Here is a 23,640-nt window from a genome sequence, read left to right as displayed (position 1 = left end):
CCTCAAACTACCTACTTGCTATGCCCAGGGGCAGGTCAAACTCCACCTCCTCTCCCCATAGAATGTCAGCCATTCGGCCATCCACATGGAACTGGTCCCTTCCCAGCCCCTCTGCTCCTATAGGCCTCCCGCCACCACTTGCCCTGGCATCCCCAGTCCTGACTGCCCTTCCATCCGCCCCAGAGTGACGCACCTTCCGAGCCTCCTGTAGTTCCTGGGTCAACTGCTCTTTCTCCTGCCCAATTTCCTGAAGTTGTTCCAGCAGTCGACTATTGGCCCGTAATGATTCCTAACATGAGGACCAAGAGGGAGAGTTTGATAGAGTCCCCAGGAGGGGTCGGTCACTCAGGGTGCTTCTGGTAAACCAGACACAGGGAATACTCAGTTTGGGGACTAGAGACAGCTCAACGGGATGAGCATCTGCCTTGCGTGCACAAGTCCCTGGGTTTGATCCCCAGTACCACATGGCTTCCCAAGAACCAAGGGTATATCCTTAGTGGCCCCCAGAACTGCTGCCCTCTCCCCCAAAATAATAAACAATAAAGACTGCCAGTTTGGGGTCAGAGAGATAGTACAGCAGGTAGGCTGTTTTCCTTGCACACAGCTGAATTGAAGTTCACTCTCTGAGTGATCCCCGAGTGCAGATCTGGGAGTAAGCTCTAAGCACGGCCAGGTGTGGCCCCAAAACAAAGCAGAACAAACAAAGAAAAAGATTGCCAGTTAATCCCTGGTCTTCATTCCCTTTTACTTTCAAACATCTGACTTTGAAGTTGAGGATGTTTCCATCTGTGCAGTTAGGTATGGTGATGAGATGGTAACTGGTCATAAGAAAGAGGGCAGGGGCTGGAGCAATAGCACTAGTAGGGCGTTTGCCTTGCACGCGGCCGACCCGGGTTCGATTCCAAGCATCCATATGGTCCCCCGAGCATTGCCAGGAGTAATTCCTGAGTGCATGATCCAGGAGTAACCCCTGTGCATCGCCAGGTGTGACCCAAAAAGCAAAAAAAAAGGGGGGGCAGGCTGCTCCCTTTCCTCTTGTAGAAATGGTAGGAAAGAGAAATATGATCTATAGGCAGCATGAGCAAGCATCTTGGATGCCAAGGGAGAAGCGCTGTATTGAACTTGGCAGAGGAATAATGGAGACAAAAGATGGGTCACTGGTAATAGGAAAATTATCGCTCCATCTTTGGACAGTAAACCTCTCTGGATTCTGACACGAGAACAGTATTTCCATCTGCCTCAGGCTGGATCCTACCACGAGATCAGAATGGTTGTTCCCCCAACTCACTCAATCCAGTGTCTACAGTCCTAACAGTAAGGGAGTAGGGCGTTTGCTTTGAATGAGGCCAACCCAACTTCAATCCCCCGAACCTGATATGGTCCCCTTGGCCAACTAACTTTGCTCATCACCAGGTGCACACTTTCCTCCCCCTAAAAGACTTTACCCAGTGAAATGACATGATTTGATCTAGGACACTCAGAAGCTAAGAAGTTCAGGTGTCTGACTTGTCCCAGGCCCTCCTGACTCCACAGACTTCTTGCTGGACCTCAGGTGTAACTCCCCTGAATCAGCCCACGGGCAGTAAGAGGACAGTTCAGAACCAGAGGTGTCACCTGGAGCTGGGAGTTGAGGTCATCTTTCTGTCCCATGAGATCCTCATATTCAGTCTGCTGCTGCTGCAACTCGGTCGTGAGACCAGTCGTCTGTTCCCGGAGTATATTCAGTTCCTGGGTCTTAGATGTTTGGATCTGGAGAAAGCGGCAGTGATGAGAAGTTGAGAGAAACAGGCAAAGAACCAATCAGCGAGAGCCTCTTGGTTTCAGAGACCAGGCCAGAGGCAGAAAGAGAACCAGAAGAGAGGGGATTTCAAAATGGGGTGGGGTGGAGGGAACAGTGAGAGAAAGCAATCAACAGGAAAGCAGATAAATGTGGTCATTCACATAATGGAACGCTACAGAGAGAGGAGAGCAGTGCTACATGTGTATAAACCTTACAGAGATAATCCGGCAGGGAAAACGGCCAATACCAAGTACAGCGGTTAGGGCACTTGCCTTGTAGATGGCTAACCAAGGTTCGATCTCTGCACTCTATATGGGCCCCTGAGCACTGCCAGGAGTGATTCCTGAGTGCAAGCCAGGAGTAACCCATGAGCATCACTAAGTGTGGCTCCAAAATAGAAATAAACCAAAAAATGAGTCTCTTTCACTTATAGGAAATTCAAGAACCAGCAAAACTAACCTACATTCGCTGGCTGTTGTAACCATCCAGATCCAAGTAATAATCACTAGAGGCATGGTAATTTCTGGGGAAGCCTTAACAGGGGAAGAGATAAAAGGAACTTTCTAGGGTCTGAAAACGACAGACCACAGAGCCAACTGAAAGATAGAGAGGCAGATGGCAGACACAATGATGGATGGAGGATTCAGAGTGTCCACTGAAGATTAAGACACTTCCTGGACTTTATTGAAGATTAATTTGAAAGACAAGAGAAGTACAGATGAATGAATGCCAGAGAACATGGAGAAAGCCCCCAGCAAGTAGGAGGAGAGTGAAACAGAAACAGAGGCAGGGCTGGAGAAATAGCTCAAAAGGCTCATGCTTCGCATGCGGGAGGCTTTGGGCTGGATCCCCAGCCTGGCAAGATTCCTGAGAATGCCTGAGAAACGATCTGGGAGTAGCCCCCAAGCACGGCTAGGCATAGCCCCCAAACAAACAAACAAAACAAAACAAAAACGAAACAGAAATAGCGGCAGGATGAGCACAGGGCCAGATCACTGTGCCCTGCTACAGCCTGGCGTTGGGAACCTGGGGAGGGCTAAGCAAGGGCTCCCAGGCATCCAATACCTGTTCCAGGGCAGCCAGGCTGGTCCTCAAGGCATTGTTCTCAGCCAACAGCCCTTCCACCTGTTCCTGAGCATCTGCGCTCTGCACGGACACCTGCTCCCCCCCCCCCCATGCACACACCAAGTGAGAGCAGATCCATAGTGAGGACTTACCTGCATCTAAGAAAGGAGGCCACAGCCACGGGCCGGCCACATGCCCACTGGGAATCAAGGAGCTGGACTGCTAGGAATGGGCCTACTTTGACCACACCTTCCCCCCCACCCCTGGCTGCCCCCAGGTTCAAGGTCCACCTCCCAGAGCCCTCCCTGGACACCCCAAGCCACGAACCTGATCTTGGAGGGCTTTCAGAGCGGCTGCATGCTCCAGGCGCTCTCCCTGTTGCTGATCTCTCAGCTCTGCCAAGCTCTGTGGGGAGCAGGTGAGGGGAACTCTCAGCCTCTCTGGGATGACAGACTACAGGAGCCCCCCCTCTATGACCAGCAGACCACATGGTCCAAGCACTGGGAGGTCCCTGCCAGCCCAGCCGTCAGTCAGGTCAGGCTCACTCGAATTCTTGGACATGACAACCACGCCCACCCCCGGAGGGTCTGTCACTATGCTCCACCCTGATCTCCTGCTCCCCAAGCACCCTGAACACACCTGGACTCCTGGGCCTAGCCCCTCGGGGGTTTCACACTCACTCTACTACCCATCAAGAGCTTTTGCACTTACCCAGGTTCCAGCTGGCAGGGTCCCGGTGTCTCTCTGTCATACCCAGGGAACGGACCACAGCCTCACAGAGACACCTGCTCCCAAACCCCCAGGTTTCCCACTACCGCCACCCCACCCCTATGCCCCCAGCTTCCCAGAGTCTCCAGACTGCAGGGCTGGAGCAATAGTACAGCGGGTAGGGCATTTGCCTTGCATGCAGCCAACCAGGGTTCGATTCCCAGCATCCCATATGGTCCCCCGAGCACCGCCAGGAGTAATTCCTGAGTGCAAAGCCACGAGTAACCCCTGTGCATTCCTGGGTATGACCCAAAAAGAAAAATAAACCAAACCAGAGTCTCTGGCTTGAGAGGTTCAAACTTTAGATCTCTTGGTCTCCAATGCTACTTCAATTTCAGGTCCTTGACCCTGCTGCCCCCATCCTCCCTGCCTAGGAGGAGCTTTAGATGCCAAATGAAGGAGGACCCACTCCTGAAACACACTTTCCCAGACTCTCATTCCCAGCTCTAAGGGTCTTTGGACCCCCAAGCCACCACAGTCCCTATGTCATGGGTCCTCAGTGTCACCTTCACTAGGGAGAAAGCCTGGAAGTTTTCAAATCACCCAATCCTCGTAGCCAGTGTCATAGGACAGAACTTAAGGTCCTTGCCTTGCACACCACTGACCCTGGTTTGATCCCCAACACAGTCAATGGTTGCCTGATCACTATCAAGGGTCACTCCTGAGCATAAAAACATGAATGTTCCCTGAGAACCACTAGTTGTGGCCCAATCCCCCAAATAAGTAAATGCACTAAAACATGAACCAACACCCGCCCTCCGGAGCCTTATGACCATCTAAGCTCTGGATATTTCATACAACAAGCTTGTTTGAAGGCTATACCTGACTGTGCTCAGGGCTAACTCCTGGCCTTATACTCAGGGATCACTCCTAGAAGTACTCAGGGGATCCTAGGAGATTCGGGGGATGGAACCGAGACCAGCTGCATGCAAGGCAACAGTCTTATACACTGCCCTAGTTCTCTGGCCCTGAGTTTTTTCTACACAGTGCCCAGAGATCTCAGGACCACTCAGACACCATACTCTTGGGGCATTAAATACACTCAACCTCAAGGCCCACTATTTCAGTGTTTAAAGTCTTTTGTTAATTTTTTTGTTAATTTTTGAAGGGAGGATTTCAGTCACTCCCAGCAGGGTTCAGAGCTTACTCCCAGCTCAGGGATTTCTCCTTGTGGGGCTCAAGAGACCATACATGGTGCCATGTGCAAGGTCAACTCCTTAAATGTTCTCTCTGGCCCTTGACAGTCTGGGGATGAGATACCCCTAGCAATACTTGGATTGATGGTGCCAAGCCTGATGGCAAGGTGCTTCGACCAATGAGATGATGCTGCTCAGGCCCGGCACCCAGGAGTGCTGGGGCTAGAGCATACGATGATGGGGATCAAACTCAAGGACTCAGGCAAGACATGCACTCCAACCCTTTGAGCTGTTCCCCAGCCCCGTCTTGAAGGCCTCGCATCTAACCACCCACCATGGCGTGAATCCCAAAAGAGCCCCAAAGTCACAGGCTCCAGGGAGCTCAGATTCACTCAAGCTCAAGGTCCCAGTTCTCAGCGACCACATTTCTCCAGAATCCTGTATCAATCCTGAGTTTCAAATTCATCCAAATCTGTGGGTCATAGCACCCCTCCACTCACCCTCAGTGTCCCTAAGATCTTAGACTCTGGCAGACTCCTATCCAATTTCCTAGAGTTCTCAGGGTTCCCTAGTTCCCATTTTCCTAGTGACTGGGGAAATAGGACCCACTGCCCACAAGAAATCTCAGTCTCCCCTCCTAGCCCCAGGATTCAGAGCACTACAAGATCCCAGCCCTGGTCCCTATCCCAATATCCTTGGAGCCCCGCCCCTTACCTGATTGGCTACTTCAAGTTCCTGCTGTAGCTTCTGCGTCCGAGCCAGCTGAGCTTTGAGATCAGCTTCTTTCCGCTGTTGTAACTCTTCAATCTTGTTCCTGAGAGGCAGAGGGGGTGTTGGAGCACACAGGTCAAAACCCAAGGCCCAGTCCCCCAGATCTCCCCTATGGTCTGCAGTGAACGTCTGGGCACTATTCCCACGGTCACCACATCCCCAACCCGGCTTTTTACCGGCTGTCATTGAAAAGTGTCTCCTTTTCTGTCTGTAGACGGCAAAAACTGGGCACAGAAAGACAGATATGGAAGGTCAGTTCTTCAAGTCACTTGCTCCCTGTCGCCGGTCCATAAAACCCTTACCCCACTCCCAGAAGAAAAATTTTACCTTTCTTGTTTCTTTTTCAGTTTTTCTGAGAGCTGAGGTTGGGGAGGAGAAACAAGTGATAAGGAGAATGACATTAATTAAGGTGAGTACACACTTCATGCAGAAATTCTGTCTTTCAGAATTAAATTTTATTGTCACATGGGTTCTTCCACACCGACCCAAGAATTGGAGAACCACTGATTTTACCAGTTGGAATGGCTAGGGAACTAGGGAACTCTTTACTCAGAAGGGTGAAGGAATTGGGTTGCTCAGCTGGTCATCAGCAACCTGCTCTCCTGTACCCTGCCTATGCCTCCAGCATCTTGTCCTGTGGCCATGGCATGCAATGCTTAGAGTAGAAGGCCTGAAAAGCAGGAAGATGATTGACTGCCTCGCTCCTGGTTCTCCAGGACAAGAGGGCTATGAATCTAGAAAAGTTTGGATGGATGGATGGATGGATGGATGGATGGACGGATGGATGGAATGGATAAATTAGATGGACAGGTGGATGAATGGATAAAGGATGAATGAATGGAGAGAAGTTATGGGGTGGATAGATGGGTGGGTGGATTAATGGAAGGATGGATCAAAGGATGGATAAAAGCATGAGTGAATAGATGGAAAGGTAAGTAGATGGATGAATAGGTGGATGCAGAGAAAGGTGGCTAGATGAATAAGCAAATGGATGGATGGATGGGTGGGCACACAGGTGGATGAATAGATAGGTAGATGCATAAATAGATGAACAGATGATAAACAGATAAATGGATGGGTGGATGGATAAATGAATGGATGGATGAATGTCGGTTTCCATCTGACACGGGAGGATATGAGCAGAGTTTGGAGGAGACAGGAGGACAGGATAGGGCCTGACAAGTCTAAGACAAAATGGGACCACATAAGCCCATTTCATATTGAAAACAGCTTGGACACAGAAGTATGAATCCCTTTATTTCATGAACAATAAAACTGAGACTTTAGAGGGCAGTTCTGCCCCTCCTGCCCTAGCAAAGACTTTAGAGGGCAGTTCTGCCCCTCCTGCCCTACAGTAGGTAGGGAGTGAGTGAGCAAAGCCCAGGGAAAGCCCAGCATTCCTACCTTGGCTAGTTCTTCCTGCAGTCGGGTCGTTTCTGCCTGCTTCAAGCTCTGCAGGGAAGGTGACAGAAAGGAGCTGTCATCAGAATGGGGATTGGAAGCCGAAGCAATAGTACAGTGAGCAGAACATTTGCTTGGGTTTGATTCCTGTTATCCTGTATGGTCCTCTGAGCTGACCAGTGTGTGATCCCCGAGCACAGAGCCAAGAGTCAGCCCCAAGCCCCACCAGGAGTGGCCACCAAACAGAAAAAGAATGGGGAACGTGGGAGACCCATGCCCTCCCCCAGGAAGTGCCCATGTCACAGACAACTCTAGAGGACCAGAGCAAAGCTAGGGCCCCTGCCCCTCCCCCACCATCCTGGCTACAACAGACCCAGACTCACCTCTAAGCCTTGCAGTTGTTCCCAGAGCAATCTTTTTTCCTCCTTTTCCATCTCCCATTTCAGTTCCACCTCTGTCAATGGCATGGGGGCCAGAACAGTGGGGGTTGGGCTCCCAGTGGAGTCCCCGGGACCCTCATTAGCAGTTACTGACTTCCCAGACTCTTTCCCATAGCGCTCCTGCAGGGCTGGTGGTAGGACAGATACAGATGGAACATATGGTCTTTAAAGACCCTTATCATGTCTAAAATGGAGGAAGAATTGGCTTTCAACCCTTCAGGTATAATAGAGTGCCCCAAAGAACCCCAAATCTACAAATAAAGGTTTAGCTACATTCATGCCTCTTCCTAATCCATTCAGCCCGACCAACCACAGAATGCTATACATTCTCCAATTGGCTACTTCCCCAAACTCCAATCTTCATCCCCAAGCCTTGTCACAAGGCCTTCAAAGCTACTTTTCCCATCTTCACCCAGACCTCCTCCTCCTCCTCCTCCTCCACAGACACATTTGATAATTTCCATCTGGCTCATCACACTAGCACCCACCACCTCACAAGATCCAGTTGCTCACCAAGAGTCCATATGCCACTTCCTCCTCTCAAGCCAGCTTCCTTCCAGCTTTCATCCCAGACCCCAGGAACGACTTGCATCTCTCCCTGTCTCAGTTGACTACACCATCTCCTTTGCAACCAGCCCATATATAACACTGGCCGGTCACAGATGGGACTTCCTGAACTCAACTGATGTTGCTTCATCCCCCCTGTGTCTGGTGTAGGTTAGAATCAGCTCAGGGAGAGGAAAGGGCTTCTCCCCAGTCAAGACACTGTGATGGCAAGGCCCAGCCTGATTTGACATCTCCCAACAGGACAACACCTTCATGAGCTCCAGGGGTTTTGGGTGGGGCATCACATACCAGCCACGTTCTTCTGCAGGGCTGTGTTCTCAGCCTGCAGTCTCAACAGCTCTCCATCCACAATGCTCCCAACCTGAGCCACCTCGGGCTTGGCAGCACCATCCTTCAGCTGCCGGTTCTCCAACTCTAATTGTTCCATCTGGCTGCAAAGCTAAGTGGGGGTGGGAAGGAGAAAGGTACCACATTACAACAGTGGTTGCTGAAGTGTACCGAGGACTTAACCCACGATCTGTACAATGCACTCCCTCCTGCTAATGTCCTTGGCATACAGAGGTTCTTATTTCTTGTGTTCCCACTCACTGGCAAAGGACGCGGAGGCTCAGCTACTAACCAACTCCAAACACCCACGTCTGTTTAGTGGCAGTGTCCAAGAGGATCAGAACACTAAGAAACATCTTGCTCACTACCCACCTCACAGACACCAGAGACAGCCTTAGGTGCTTTTGGAAGTTTCTGGTACAAGATCCCAGCCATACGGAATGGCTCGCTGGCCTGCTTCTGTGGGGGGATCTCAACCTTGGATCTAACCACCATAGACAGCTTTCAGCCTCTACTTTCTACTTTTTTTTTGCTTTTGGGGGGGTCACACCCAGCGATGCTCAGGGGTTGCTCCTGGATCTGCACTCAGGAACTACCCTGGCAGTGCTTGGGGGACCATATGGGATACTGGGAATCGAACCTGGGTGTGCAAGGCAAATGCCCTACCTGCTGTGCTATCACTCCAGTACACCCACCATCCTTGACTTTCTAGATGTGTACTTGTACATAAAAGCCAGCCAGACCACTTTCTCAACTCCTGGTCAAAATGCTGTTCTACCAGCCATCCTGCCAAAGCCTGTGTTCTCATTTCCAAATGAGAATATTGAGCACCACTAAGCATTTTTCTTTTATTGCCTTGGATATTTGCCACCCATAACACTATTTTTTCACCCAGTTCAGGGCTCTGCTCAGATGTCACCACTCAAATAATCTCCACCTCAACATAGAAATTCCAATACACTTGAGTATAACTCTGTTTGTATCTTTCATATGAAGCACAGATCACAAATAAACTGACATGCTAGCTCAAATCTCTGATAAGTTGGACCATATATTGGTATTCGCCACTAATGCTCATTTGGTGACACAGAGTTTTATCCTTTTTGGTTTTGTTTTCTTTTGTTTGGGGGCCATATGCAGGCCTGCTCAGGATTTACTCCTAGCACTGTGCTCAGGGATCTGAGTTCAGTTATTACTCCTGGTGGGACTCAGGGGATCCTATGGGATGCTGAAGATGGAATCTGGATCAGCTTCAGCTGCATGCAAGGCAAGCATCCTTCTTGCCATATAACATCTCTAGCCCTGGTAACATAGAGTTATTGGGGTCTTTTTGTTGTTTTGGGCAACACTTGGCAGTGCTCAGGGCTCACTCCTGGATCCACACTCAGGTATCACTCACTGGCAGGCTCTGGGGACCATACAGGGTGCCAGGGATTGAACCTGGGTCAACAGTGTGCAAGGCAAATGCCCTATCCTTTGCACTATCTCTCAGGCTGTATTATCTTTTCATTTATTAATTTTGTTTGGTTTGGGGCCACACTCAGCAGTGCTCAGAGGCTTCTTATAACTTTGCATTAAGAAATTACTTCTGGCAATGTGTGGGGGACCATGTGGGATACTGGGGATCGAACTCAGGTCGGCCACTTGCAAGGCAAATACCCTACCCTTTGTACTATCACTCAGGCCCTGACCTGCTATACTATCTGTCACTCTGGCCCCATGATAACATAGACTTTTTAGTGCACAGATAATGAATCCAGACTGCTTGGATGTTAATTTGTATTCTGCTATTTCCTAGCCATGTGACCTTGGGACAAATTACCTTATCTCTCAGGGACTCAGTTTTCCTTACCTGTTAAATGGGGATAATAGTGATAGCCCACAGGTTTAGAGCAAAGATGACATGACTGAATGACATAAATAAAGCATGTCAAACAGGACTCAGCACACAGTAAACACAATGTAACTCTCAGCAATCACAACCACTGGTATTGATTCATTAAGTTATCACCTTGCTCCACCAACCCCACTCCCTGAATATCAGCTACCCAAGAGTTGGCACTATATTGTATTGCTCACAACTGTTTACCAGGGAACAAGAACATCATGCTGAGAGAGGGCTCAAAGGACTGAAGCACATGCTTTGAGTCCCAGAAGTGTATGTTCCCAGAACACCAACAGGGGTATAGCATCCCCACCAAAGAGAAAGAAAAAAAGCACTTGTCTTGCACACAGCTAACCCCAATTTGATCTCTGGTACCAAACGGTCTCCCAAGCCACAACCAGGAGTAGGGAAGAGAAGGGAAGGAACTCGTGAAACACAGAGCTAGAAGTAGCCCCTGAGCACCACTGCTTGTGGCCCTAAACATACCTCCTCTCCAAAAATGGAAACCAGGGCTGGAGTGATAGCACAGCGGGTAGGGCATTTGCCTTGCATGCGGCCGACCCAGGTTTGATTCCCAGCATCCCATATGGTCCCCTGAGCACCGCTGGGAGTAATTTCTGAGTGCAGAGCCAGGAGTAACCCCTGAGCATTGCCAGTTGTGACCCAAAAAGAAAAAACAAAACAAAAAAAATGGAAACCAAAAACAGAGGGTGAGAGAGATAGTGCATGGGTGGTGGGGGCACCCTGGTTCAACCCCTGAACATTGCAACAGCAGGCACTGGTACTACAGGGCTAGAACAGAAAAGGCATCCTCAGAACCTCATGTTCAAAGGTTTGGTCAAATTGCACTTTCCACCCCTATTTATCCCCAGAGAGATCTGCTGAGCACCACTTAAAAGGTCCAAAAAGTGGGGTTGGAGCAATAGTACAATGGTAGGACATTTAACTCACACACTGCATACACGTTCGATCCCAGTATGATATATGGTCTCTGGGGCCCTGCCAGGAGTGATCCCTGAGCACAGAGCCAGGCGTAGGCCCTGAGCATTGCCAGATGTGGCTCAAACCCAAAGAAAATAAAGTGCAAAAATAAAATAGGATATTCTAGTGGGTACTTGGTACCTGCTGATGGAGCAACTAAGCTGAAATGCTTTGGCAAATAAGACAGGCCTTGGACCTAGGTCTCTCTGAGCACTTCTGGTTCCTGGGAGAAGTAACAGGGGGAATCTGAAGGAGGTCTCTCTGGCCAGCTCAATGCTTAGCCCAGGAAACTTAAGCTGAATTTATGGAGGAATGCCTGCCCTTGGATTACCCTGTGAGAACTATGATACCATCAAAGCTGGAGGCAAGAAGCAATAAAGTAGTAAGGCCATGAGGTCAGCTACTTTTCGAGAACCATGAGATCTGAACTGAGGCAAGGAATCACTGAATGATGGTATCTTCTTTTGGGGGATGGGTAGGGCCTCCCAAGTGGTATCCAAGGGGCCTGAGACCATCCCACTGTTAGTCCGCCAACCAGGGCAGTGGTTCAATGAGAGGACCTGAGGACATGGTGCTGCTCAGGCCCGGTGGCAGTGGGGATTATCCCGGTCATCTGGGAGTGCCTGGGGGCCTCTTAGGCTATGGCCAATGTTGCTCAGGAAATCAGGTGGCACGAGGGATCAAAATCAGGTCAGTGATATGCCTTGGATGCACCTTAACCTCTGTACTGAACCCTGGCCCCCTGGGAGTTATTGTTGAAAGGACTGATATGATCAACCCTGTGGGATAGCACAACTCCCGGCTGGGTCTGGTAGAATTGAGACCAAGAGGGAGGATATGAGAAGACAGAAGGTGAAAGGTGGTAAGGGATGGGACAGGGTAGGGTACTAGGATGGATATAAAGATTTTAAATAGTTAAGAAATATGTTAGAAGGAGAACTAGAGGGGCTGCAGAACTAGTACATGAGGTAAGGTGCTTGCCTTGTACATGGCCGACCTGGGTTTAAGCCCCAGGACCCCATAAGGTCCCCTGAGCCCTGCCAGAAATGAACCCTGAATACCACCATGTGGGGCCCAAAAATAAAAAAAATAAATTAATGGATTTCTTTTTTCTTTTTTCTTTTTGGGTCACACCTAGCGATGCACAGGGGTTACTCCTGGCTCTGCACTCAGGAATTACCCTTGGCGGTGCTCAGGGGACCATATGGGATGCTAGGAATTGAACCCGGGTTGGCCGCATGCAAGGCAAATGCCCTACCTGCTGTGCTATTGCTCCAGCCCATTTTTTTAAAAAGTGGGTCCAGGTGATAATATTGCATGTAGGCCATTTGCCTTGCATGCAGCGACCTGGCTTCGATCACTGACACCAAATATGAACCCCTGAGCACTGCCAGGAATGATTAACGTGTATAGAGTCAAAAGTACGCCCCGAGCATCATGGAATGTGACTCAAATCTCCTCCCGATCCCCGAAAAGGAGGGCTGGAGACATAGTCCAGAGATAATTGGCATTTGACCTACTTGCCTCTGACTCCAGTTTGATCCCCAGGACCACAGGAAGTAACCCTAGAGTGCTATGCCAGGAGTAAGCCCTGAGTATAAGGAGGAAGGGATGGAGGAAGGATGGGAAGGAAGGAAATGAATTCATTACAAGCTAGGTTTAGTAGCTAACCTGTATATAGCAAGGATTATTGCAATGCTCTGTTCTAAGTGATTTACAGACACTTAATCCTTCACTCCTCATGCAAATCCTGCAAAACAAGTTCTATAATCATCATCATTTCCACTTTAAACACTTAAGAATGGGTCTGGAGAGATAGCTCAAGGAGTTAAGTGCATGCCGGAGGCCTGGGTTTGAGTCCTAGCACTGCCTGGCCCCCTGAGCATTGCTGGGAAGAGTATTGCTCTGAGCACAGAGCCAGAAGTAGCCCTTGTGTGCTACTACCTGTGGGCCCCAAAATAAAAACTAAACCAACACATTTTGGAACTCCAAAGTAGGCAAATTCTATTACTTGTACCAAGTTAAAGGTGAAATCAAGACATGGGGATAGAGAGAAGATGCAGCAAGTAAGGCACTTGCCCTGCAGTGGCTGACCAGGGTTCAATCCTGCCACACCATAAGGCCCCCTGTAGTACCATACATGAGTTCAGAACCATGATTCAGCCCTGAGCACTGCCAGATGTGGCCCCCTCAAAACAAAAAATAAACTAAAACTTTAAAAAGTATTTGTCTTGCATGCTGCCAACCCTGGTTCAATTTCCAGCACCACATGTTTCTCTGAGCCCCCAGAAGTTATCCCTAAGCACTACCAGTTGTGGTACAACCCTCACCTCCACAAAAACAAAATCCTATACTAGAAAACTATAAATTTCATTGTGGATATATAAAGGTAAAGGTAAAGGCCCTCCCGTTGATCGTCGATTTGCTCGAGCGGGCCCAGTAACATCTCCATTGGAGACTTTGTTGTTACTGTGTCTGGCATATCGATTCGATATGTGGATATATAAGATAGATAAAGAAAAAAAGACAGTTTTGACAATTGCCCAGTCAGTTTATAATCAGCCATGACACAATGCAAGGATAGAATAATGCAACCCTGGGGCCCAAGTAATAATACAGTGGGAAGGGCAATTGCTACACATGTGGCCAACACAACTGGGTTTGATTCCTGGCATGTCATATTGTCCCCGAGCCATCCAGGAGTGATTCCTGAGTGCAGAGCCAGCAGTTACCCCTGAGCACTGACGAGTGTAGTCCCTAAACAAAGAAATAAACAAAAAATAAGAATGCAGTCCCAAATGAATATTCTGACAAGAGATCCAGTCTCATGTACGATGGAGGGAAGCACCTCAAACTTATTTTTTCTTTTTGGGTTTTTGGACCACACCCAGGAGTGATTAGGGGATATTCCTGGCTCTGTACTCAGGAGTGACTCCTGATAGTGCTTTGAGGATCAGATGCAGTGCAAGGGATTTGAACTTGGATCAGTGAGATCAAGTCAAGCATCTTAACCATTGTACTATATCTACGACTCTCAAACTGCTTTCTGACACAATGGACACATAAGAACACTAACTAGAACTCCCCCCAAACCCTAAGTCTCCCTAGCATTAGTGAACACCACACAGAAGGGGATTTTGAATTTCAGAGATGGGAGGATGGGTAGAGAAATGACTCAAAGTGCGGGAGTGCCTGCTCTGCATCGGGAGGTCTAGGTCTTAGCTTTGATCCCTAGCCACATATCCACCCCTTTGTCTCATCAAGATGACCCAGGCAGCTCCCAGAACCACTGGACCTAAGCAATATTGCAGTGTCAAGCCTGAGCACTGGACCAGTATCACTGGGAGTGGCCCTTATAACCCTTAGCACTGCCAGCGAGGTAAAAAAAAATACAAATGAAGAATTTGACCAGAAACCAGCTGTTCTCAGGGTTTACAGTTGTCCAATCCCAGAATATCAAATTATGTCCCATCTATCAAATTACTGTCCTCCTCCAGAGAGCCAGAATCTGTTTCAGCACCATGGACAGTGATTCAAAGCCTGCCTCTGTCCAACCATCCTCTGCTGCACTCCAGTTTCAGGCCAGAGGACCCCTCTCTCGCAGATCTCCCATGCTTCTTCCTAGCACCAGTACCTTGCTAAACTCAGCCATGAGAGTGCTGTTCTGCAAGCGGAAGTCCTCCTCCTGGCTGTGCAGCTTTGCCTGTAGCATCTCATTTTCACTCAGCAGTCCCTCAATTTCCTGCAGTGGCAAACATGGGTCAGATCTCCAACAGGGCAGAAAGGATGGCAAAGGAGGTCAGAGGAACAGAGACAGGGAAGAAATGCCATGGAGGGAGAACAAAGAATATAGAGAGTCAGGCATGTCAAAGCAGTACAGGTCAAACCAGGGGGAATTAAAGGGAACACAGGGGGGAAAAGTGGGGACAGGGGGCAGGGGTAGGAAAAAAGGGAAGATGGGGGCAGACAGAGACATAGAAGGAGAAATTAGAAGGAAAGAGAGGCACAGCTAGAATTAAAGAAAAGAGGGACAGAGAAGGAAGAATACTGGGATGGGTAATGAGAAGAAAAAAGGAAAATCAGGAAGACGATAGGAACAGAAATAACAACAGCGGGGAACAGATCAGAGAGAAGAGAAAGGGTCAGGGAAAGATATGAGTCTGGAAGAAAGAAATGGAGCAACAGAAAAACAGATAGAAGAAAAGAGAAATGATGGTAGGAACAGGTAAAGGAAGAGACTCAGAAAAAGCAAGGGAAATAAACAAGAATCAAAAGAGGGGATGGAGAAGATGAAGAGACAGAGATTCAGAGACACAGAAAGAAAGAGAGAAGAAAAGACACACCAGAGGCCCAGAGAGGCAAAATATAAGGAAACAAAGGCAGCCAAAGAAACATGTGGCAATGTGGTAGTCACAGATGCAAACACAGACACACAAAGAAAGAAAGGCCAGTAAAAGGAAATCCCAGAAATATCCCCCATAAAAAGGTCTCCCAGACCCACCATGGATCCCCTTACCTGAGCTTTCTTGCTCTTGCTCAGTGCCTAAAGGAGGGGAAGTGGGAAGAAAGATATGGAGAACACAGACGTGAGATATTGTGACAAGGGTCAAAGGATGACAGTGATGTCGGGGGTTGGGAGATGGAAGTTTCTTCAGCTACAGGGCTTCGGCTTGCAGGAATGATAGAGAGTGATGAGTGAATAAATGAAGGAATCCTGCTTGGGTGCTACTGCACACGAAAATCACCCTTTTTCTCTAAGCTCATGAGGCTTGCTATTTAAGCCTTTGTGGGATGGTGTTCCAGGCTCAGATATTGGGCCTTCACTGCTCTGCCTCAACTTGTCTTTGTGGCTCCTCTACATGCACTGGGGAGCTTGGCACTCCTAAACCAAAAGCACTGTTAGGTTGGGGACCTCAGCACCTATCAAAGACAAGTCCAGTTTATGGCTTGCCCAAAATTCTGCCTTCTGTATTCCTTCCTAGAATAAGATCTATGGAGTACATAGTGGATACAACATTGCGTTATAGGGCAGAGTAGTGAAGAAAGACGCAAAGGAGGGTCTATTTTTTTTCTTTTTTGGTCACACCCGGCAATACACAGGGGCTATTCCTGGCTCATGCACTCAGGAATTACTCCTGGCAGTGCTCGGGGGACTGTATGGGATGCTGGGAATTGAATCCGGGTCAGCCGCGTGCAAGGCAAACGCCCTACCCGCTGTGCTATCACTCCAGCCCCACAACGGAGGGTCTTGAGTCTTGTGGGGTCAGAACATGCTATTTCATCTTTGGAGGATCTGGAAGGCACCTTTAGTCTTCCTTTCTCAACAGAAACCAGATCAGGATAGAAAGTCAGACCCTGTGACAGGAGTGGGAGTGGCAGAATCAGATTCAGAACAGACTTGTTTTTGTTTTTGTTTTTTGGGTCACACCCAACAATGCTCAGGACTTACTCTTAGCTCTGTGCTCAAGGATTACTCCCAGGGGGGCTAAGGGGATTTTAGGATGCCAGCAATCAAACCCAGGTCAGCCACATGCAAGGCAAGTTCCCTATACACTGCATTATCACCCCAACCCCAGATTCAGGGAATCTGTCCCACTTCATTAGACACTTGGGAATGAGAAAAGCAATGGCCAAAGTCATTTCAATGAACCAGTGAATTCAGTGGGATTGGGTAAAAGGAGCCAACAGACAGTTCCAAGAGAACTTTCTGAAAGACCGGAGATAGCAGGCCACATTTGGTCTGCTTCCCCATCACTGCTCATGGGCAAGAGGGCGACAGGGAAACCAGGGGGAGGGAGTGGATATGGCTACCTTCTGGGCTTTGCTGAACTCTTTATCCAGGTAGGCCACCTTCTGACGAAGACTCGTGAGTTCTGGGGTGAGAAAAACAGAAAGACTCAGCCTCAGTCCATGGCAAGGCACCAAAAGAAGGGTCAGAGCTATAGTACAGAGGGCAACAAGCTTGCATGCATCTGATCCAGGTTCTATCCCTGGCAACCCTATAGGCTTGCCTGAGACTGAGCCCCACCGGGGTGATCCCTGAGCACAGAGCTAGGAGTCAGCCCTGAGCATCATCGGGTGTGACCCAAAAACGATCCAAAAATGGGCAAAGGAAATCTTCCCACCAAGCCTCTGAGGTTTTATCCTCTGCTCCCAAAAGCCACCCCCATCTCACGAGACCCTCTTGGCTCACCAACTCCATTCTTGCGTAGTTCATCTGAAAGTTGATAGTTGTTTGTCCGGAGTTCCAGCAGCTGAGCCTTATAAGACAGAAGCCGGGGAGAAAAAATTTACTTATTTATATTGGGGGTGAGGGTGAAGCCACACTGAGCAGTGTTTGGGGACTACACCAAACTCTGTGCTCAATACTCACTCCGAGCAGTGCTCAAGAAACCATATGGTGTCGGGATTCGAACGTGGCTGCTGGATGGCACCAGTGGTAGCCAGCAAGGCAAGTAAGTACCCAGAGAAGGGAAATAACTTGGTGAGGAATATGCCTCTAGCAGCACAATTTGAGAACTAAACCCTGAAACCTCACAGACCTTGCTGTACTCCATGTGACACTTCAGTGACTCTTTTTGGTACTCAGGGGTCATTCCTGGCTCTGTACTCAGGAACTCCTGGCAGTGCTCAGGGGGCCATATGGGATCCCGGAGATCAAACCCGGGTCACCCATGTGCAAGGCAAATACCCTACCCGCTGTACGATTTCTCTGGTCCTAGTCACTTTTTAAGACCTGGGGACCAAATGGGATGCTGAAGATCAAACCTGGGTCAGCCACGTGCCAGGCAAGCATCTGACCTGCTGTACTATTTCTTAGGCCCTAGTTACTTCTTCTTAAGACCTGCTGCATCCTAAATGAGCTGCCGGTCCCATAGCCCCTGCTCCACCTTCTCCAGCTCTACTTAAAACTAAAGCCAGCCTCTCCCCTTCATCTCCCTGTTGCCCCCATTTCTCCTCTTTCCAACCCACTGTGCACTCAGGCTAAGACACACTGAATGCAGCCAGGCTCCTGCTCTCTCTCTCTCTCTCTCTCTCTCTCTATATATATATATATATATATATATATATATATATTGAATCACCATGAGAACAGTTACAAAGCTTTCAGGTTTAAGTCTTGGTCATACAATGATGAAACACCCTTCCCTTAACCAATGCATATTTTCCACCACCAAAAACCCCAGTATCCACCCATCCCACCCCCTCCCCCTACCTGTGTAGGAGATGATTTCCACATTATTCTCTCTCTCTACTTTACTTAAATTCAATATTTCGACACCAGACCCACCTTTATTATTTGGGATTTTCTCCCAACACTCAGACCTGCCAAAAAGGCAACATTAGACAACTTGTTTTCTATTACTGATTATGACTAGCACATATGATGTCGAATAGCGGCCACACGATTTTGGAATTCTGAAATTTTAATAATTAAATCTGGAGGGATTTCTGCCAAAAGCCGCTGGGTTTCAGAGTTTCGCTTGTGTGTCTCTGGGATCATGGCTATTAAGCATCTTGATCAGTCAGGCTCCTGCTCTTGTGTGCTTCATGGTGCCCTATGCCCACAAAATAAAGTTGCGACTCATTATCCTCCTCTTGGCTGACTTCATCATATCAATACTGTTCTGATTGTCCTGTCAAAAGTGAGTGTGGGGGCCACAGCAATAGTACAGTGGGTATTGTGCTTACCTTGCACATGGCTGACACAAGTTAGATCCCTGACACCTCACAGGGTCCTCCGAGCCCACTAGGAATGAGTCCTGAACTCAGAGCCAGGAGTAAGCCATGAGTACCACAGAGGGAGCCCCAAAACAAACAAAACCATGAATGCAGGAGGGCCAGGAGATGGTTCAAAGGGCCAGAAAACATGTTTTCCACGCAAGAGCCCCAGGTTTGATCCCTAGCACCACAAGGTCCTCTGAGCAACAAGCTGGAAATAGCTCACCTCCTCTCCCAAAGAATAAGTGTTGTCTATCACCTTGGCCAGACTTAGAGGCCCTTAAGTGTAGGGTCACGGACTTCCCCTTTCTCTCTCTTTCCCAAGGGAAGAGAACCTGGTGCCCTCAGGCCCAATTTTCAGAGTCAGAAGGTTATCCTAGGGGTCAAAGCACTAGTAAAGCAGTAGGGAGTTTGCCTTAGATTCAATCCCAGGGATCCCATATGGTCACCCGAGCCCCACCAGGAGCAATCTGAGTGCAGAGCCAGGAGTAAGCCCTGAGCACCACGGGGTGGCTGCAAAACTCAGAAGGTTACCCTAGCCCCCACCTCCCCCCCGCCAAGGTTCTCAGAACATGTCTAGATAATTTTTCAGAATTGGAGGGGAATGCACAAAGTGTGGACACTGCCCTATCTGCCAGCCTTATAGGCTACTGAGGCAGTCTTTCGAGACTCACTGTCCCATACTTCACAGGGACCTTTCTCTCCTCCCAAAGCGCCAGCCTCCACTCCTCTTTGTCTGCAAAGAAATCAAAGGGCCAGTTTTCCTGCCCTCCCCCCACCAACCCCACGTCCTCTCTAAAACTCAGAACTGTCTCCAATCCTGATCCAGTTGGAACCCCTTTGGCACCAATTTAGGAGTCCATATCCATCAGAGTCCATGTTGTTCTCTCACTCATGGTCGCCTTCTCAACAGTTCCCATTACCCCTCAGGATCTCTGCAGTTGGGGCCAAAGAAAGAACTCAATCGGTTCAGGTTCAACCCCTGGCACCTCAGTCCCTTGAGCACTAGTGGGAACAACCCTTAAGCACAGAGTCAGGAAAAGGCCACTCACCGCATCCAGGTGCAGCTCCCAAACAAAAACAAAAGATCTTTCATGATCTAATAGGATGGACCTACATCTTTCAGAGACTACTCCACGAGGCCTTGGATAGAACAGTGGCTGACTCTTTTTTTTTTTTTTTTTGCTTTTTGGGTCACACCCAGCGATGCGCAGGGGTTACTCCTGGCTCATGCATTCAGGAATTACTCCTGGCGGTGCTCGGGGGAACATAAGGATGCTGGGAATCGAACCCGGGTCAGCCGTGTGCAAGGCAAACACCCTACCGGCTGTGCTATCACTCCAGGCCAACAGTGGCTGACTCTTACAGAGACTTCACTTGCCCAGGTTACAGAGGCACAATGATCTCACTCTTCCATTTCAGCAAGCCTCACATGGGGACAACTGTTTCCCCCTATTCAGGGTTTAGTGAATTGGCTGTCCTCACCTGCAAGTCCTCTTCTCCACAGGACCATATTCAAATGGCCCCCCTTTCAATCTTTCCACATATAAAGCCTAATAATCTTCCCCTCAAATACTTTTCCTCCTCCACCCAAAATCCAAGGATGTCTCACAAGGGCCCATTCATGGTACAATGCCATGGCCTCTTCTCCAAAGGAATTAAGTGGTCGAGAGTAGTTGGCGGGTTCCTCTAAGCCCAGGGTGCTGTCCCAGGCATCACTACCTCCTCTAGTCCTCAGGAATCAATGGGATCCCCTATCCAGGGGCTTCTTCACCCCAGGCCTAATGGGATCATCTCACAGTTCTTTTCCCCCCTAGTATTTATTCCACCATTGGCAAAAGAAAGTCCCAGGAACAATGACAACATGTGGGGTCTTCCCCCACAACCCTGCCAGAGTGGTATCACCCACCAAATATTCCATTTCACACCCGTTAATGGTTTTGCCCTTTCAAGGACTCCCCCCACCGTGACGCAGGCCCAACCATCAACCATCGTTTCCTTCCTTCCCCTAAATAAACATAGTTTTACCCTTAGAGGATCTCCTTTCTTGGAAGCCTAATGTTATCCACCCACCCAAGGCGTCCCCGGCTGGAGTCCAAAGGTCTCGTCCCCTCCAGATCTGAGTAAGGCGCCACCCACTCTGGGACGGGCTCCTTCGCTCACAAGGGTAACAGTGCTTAACCTCTCAGAGCTCAAGAGTATCTCAAAATCCAATAGTCAACTCAGAGCCTCAGCTTCCCTTATCCACATCAACCCTTTAGACTCAAGGTCCACTCCGACCGACTCCTTGGCAGAGCCAGCCGCATGTCCCCTCTCTATCCCGACGCCCCTTACTCATCCCAAGCACGCACGCACACACACACAAACAGAGCCTAGCCTGGTGGTCTTTTTCCCCCAGTGAGCAGCACCTGCATCCGCTGAAACTCCTCCTCAGACAGAGCTTGCGCCATGTTCCTCCCCCCACCCCCCCTACAGCTTTCTGCGCAGAAGCAGCACGTCCCTTCTGTCAGTAAGCGCGTCTGAGCCAAACCACTAGTTTTTGAATGACGGGGGAGGTGTTCTATCCGGAAGTACAGCGGTTTGGTGCCGGAGACAAGAGAATGAAACTGGCAAGCCTTATGAATTGGAATTTGCTGTTTTTCCGAAAGCTAGGTCTTCTGCTGTCCCCGTTGCGCTGTCTCGGGCTATCTACTGTCATGTGACACTCTAACCTCCCTGTATTATGATGGACTGGTCACTAGGGAAGTGTTTAGCCGACAGAAAATGACCCCTTCCGCGGGCTCCTTTAAAGAGAAAGGTTGCCTCATAAAGGCTGAAATGAAAGCGGAAGCTCATCCGGCTCTTGTTCCTCCCTCCTCTCGGTGACCCCAGAGGGGAATCCCTCTCCTTGCGAAGCCTTTTGCCTTTTATTCCATTAAAATTTTGGACCTTCTGTTTATTAATATGGTGCTGTCTGTCGGATTAGGTAACTAGCCTAACCTTCAATAAAATTTAATACCTAAGAGGAAAGAATGGCAGTGACTCAAAACAAAAAAAAAATCCTGTTCAAAACAAAAGCAAAAGCAGTCTGGCCAAACCCCAGGAACATTCAAATAAGTGGTAAAACACTTGGCAACCTTTTCTTTTCAATCTCCTTTAGAAACCATACACCTCCAGCAGTATATTTTATTTGGGGGAATAGAATAGCATGGCTACCAACAACCTGTCAGTACAAGGTCACTTAAGAGTTCTCTTTTCAGGGGTAGTTTCATTTTTATATAATTTTAAACGTACTAAAAAGCAAAAATATTAACATAAAAAACTAAGAAAATGCTTTATTTTTTTTTAATTTGGGTGTTGTAACCCAGTGGCTCAGGAGACCACATGGTGTCAGGGATGAAGGCAGGCTCCTGCCCTTTGACGCATCTCCCCTGCCCCTTCCTGTACTCTTTACCCAGATTCGTCTCTTGTTTACCTTACGCTACCTTTGTTTTATTATTCTCCCTTGACACTTTTTTGGTCACACCCGGCTATATTCAGGGGTTATTCCTGGCTCTGCACTCAGAAATTATTACTGACGATCTCCGGGGACCAAGTGGGATGCCAGAGTTGGAACCCTGTCCCCCGCAGGCAAGGCAAATGCCCTCCCCCACTGTACTATCTGCCCTCCTTTGAAATTTTGAACCATTGGATTTAGCATTGGTTGCTGATATTCTAACAAAAACATTCCTTTGATATTGAGTAGTTACTGTATTACTGTAAGGAAGAACTTTCACTTCTCTCCCATTTATTTGTGTTTATATAGTCATGCTCCTATTTTTATTTTATTCTATGAATTCAAATCAATCGGTCATTTCCTTTTGCACTCATTTTATCCCAAATTTGGCCACTAGGAGCTGCTTCATTTCACTTCTGTGTTCCCATGACAGGCTTTTACTCCTTTTCATTTTTTCTTTTCTTTTGGTTTTTGAGTCACACCTGGCAGTGCTCAGGGATTACTCCTGGTTCTGTGCTCAGTGCTGAGCAACTATATACATAATCAAAGATCAAACCCTGGGTGGGCTGCAAGTGCCTTGCCTACTGTACTAGCTCTCTGGTCTCATCTTCCCCCTTTAAAAAAAATAATTTCCTTGCTTTCTAAAACATCTTGTAGATGCTCAATGCTCATCTCCTTCTCTCTCTGTCTCTGTCTCTGTCTCTCTCTTTCTCTGGTTTTGGGGCCACACTGGTGGCACTCAGAGATCACTTTTGACTCTGCACTCAGGAATCACTCCACGGTGCTTAGGGGGCTGAAAGGGATGCCAAAGATAGAACCTCAGTCTACTGAGCGCAAACCAAGCTCCTTACCCACTGTACTATCTTATAGCACCATTCTCTTTTTTATAGGTCAGCAACATAGTTATAATAGTGTTAACGTTTCTGGTTTTGATGTACAAAGATACTGCACCTCACCACAGCCAGGAGTGAAGACGTTTTGATCCATTAGCTAATGTTAATACCCAGTTCCTTTGCCCTGACCTACTCAAATATATCTTTTCATTCAGTTCAATTTAACATAGAGTTTTTAACTTTACTATGAACTTGACCCATCAAAACCCTGTATTAAATTTTCATCCTGTAAAAATGACTATGACAAAGAAATCTACCAACCAAAGATCAATCATTGTTCAGTTTCTTTTACCTTTAGTGTAAAACATAGTTATAATAGTTTACCTTTTCCTTCTCTACCTTGTTGGAAAAAAACACAATATATTTTCTTTCAGTTTCATCCTTTGTGTGTCTATTACGCATGAGTGGAAGGGTAGCATTCCTTGTATT

General features: G+C 48.3%; 1 protein-coding gene across 2 annotated transcripts in view; it reads right to left on the bottom strand.

The window, feature by feature from the left end:
- GRIPAP1 (GRIP1 associated protein 1) overlaps positions 1–21,298 on the bottom strand; it is a 32,153-nt gene extending 10,855 nt beyond the window's left edge. Inside the window, exons 1-15 of one of the 2 annotated variants that reach the window (XM_056128669.1) lie at positions 21,252–21,298; positions 17,315–17,381; positions 16,933–16,994; positions 15,638–15,664; positions 14,756–14,863; positions 8,217–8,367; positions 7,305–7,489; positions 6,925–6,972; positions 5,848–5,879; positions 5,697–5,744; positions 5,464–5,563; positions 3,173–3,250; positions 2,846–2,938; positions 1,615–1,749; positions 194–289 (exon numbers count right to left, since the gene is read on the bottom strand). In XM_056128669.1, coding sequence (XP_055984644.1) covers positions 194–289; positions 1,615–1,749; positions 2,846–2,938; positions 3,173–3,250; positions 5,464–5,563; positions 5,697–5,744; positions 5,848–5,879; positions 6,925–6,972; positions 7,305–7,489; positions 8,217–8,367; positions 14,756–14,863; positions 15,638–15,664; positions 16,933–16,994; positions 17,315–17,381; positions 21,252–21,293 — 1,272 coding nt within the window. In that variant the 5' untranslated portion in view covers positions 21,294–21,298. The remainder of the gene's footprint in view (positions 1–193; positions 290–1,614; positions 1,750–2,845; positions 2,939–3,172; positions 3,251–5,463; positions 5,564–5,696; positions 5,745–5,847; positions 5,880–6,924; positions 6,973–7,304; positions 7,490–8,216; positions 8,368–14,755; positions 14,864–15,637; positions 15,665–16,932; positions 16,995–17,314; positions 17,382–21,251) is intronic. The other variant, XM_056128670.1, reaches the window with a different exon arrangement.
- Positions 21,299–23,640: the final 2,342 nt, after the last annotated feature.

This window comes from Sorex fumeus, unplaced genomic scaffold (genome assembly GCF_029834395.1).
Source record: "Sorex fumeus unplaced genomic scaffold, SorFum_2.1 ptg000065l, whole genome shotgun sequence".
Taxonomy (NCBI): Eukaryota; Metazoa; Chordata; class Mammalia; order Eulipotyphla; family Soricidae; genus Sorex; species Sorex fumeus.
This window is presented reverse-complemented; position numbering and strand designations above follow the sequence as displayed.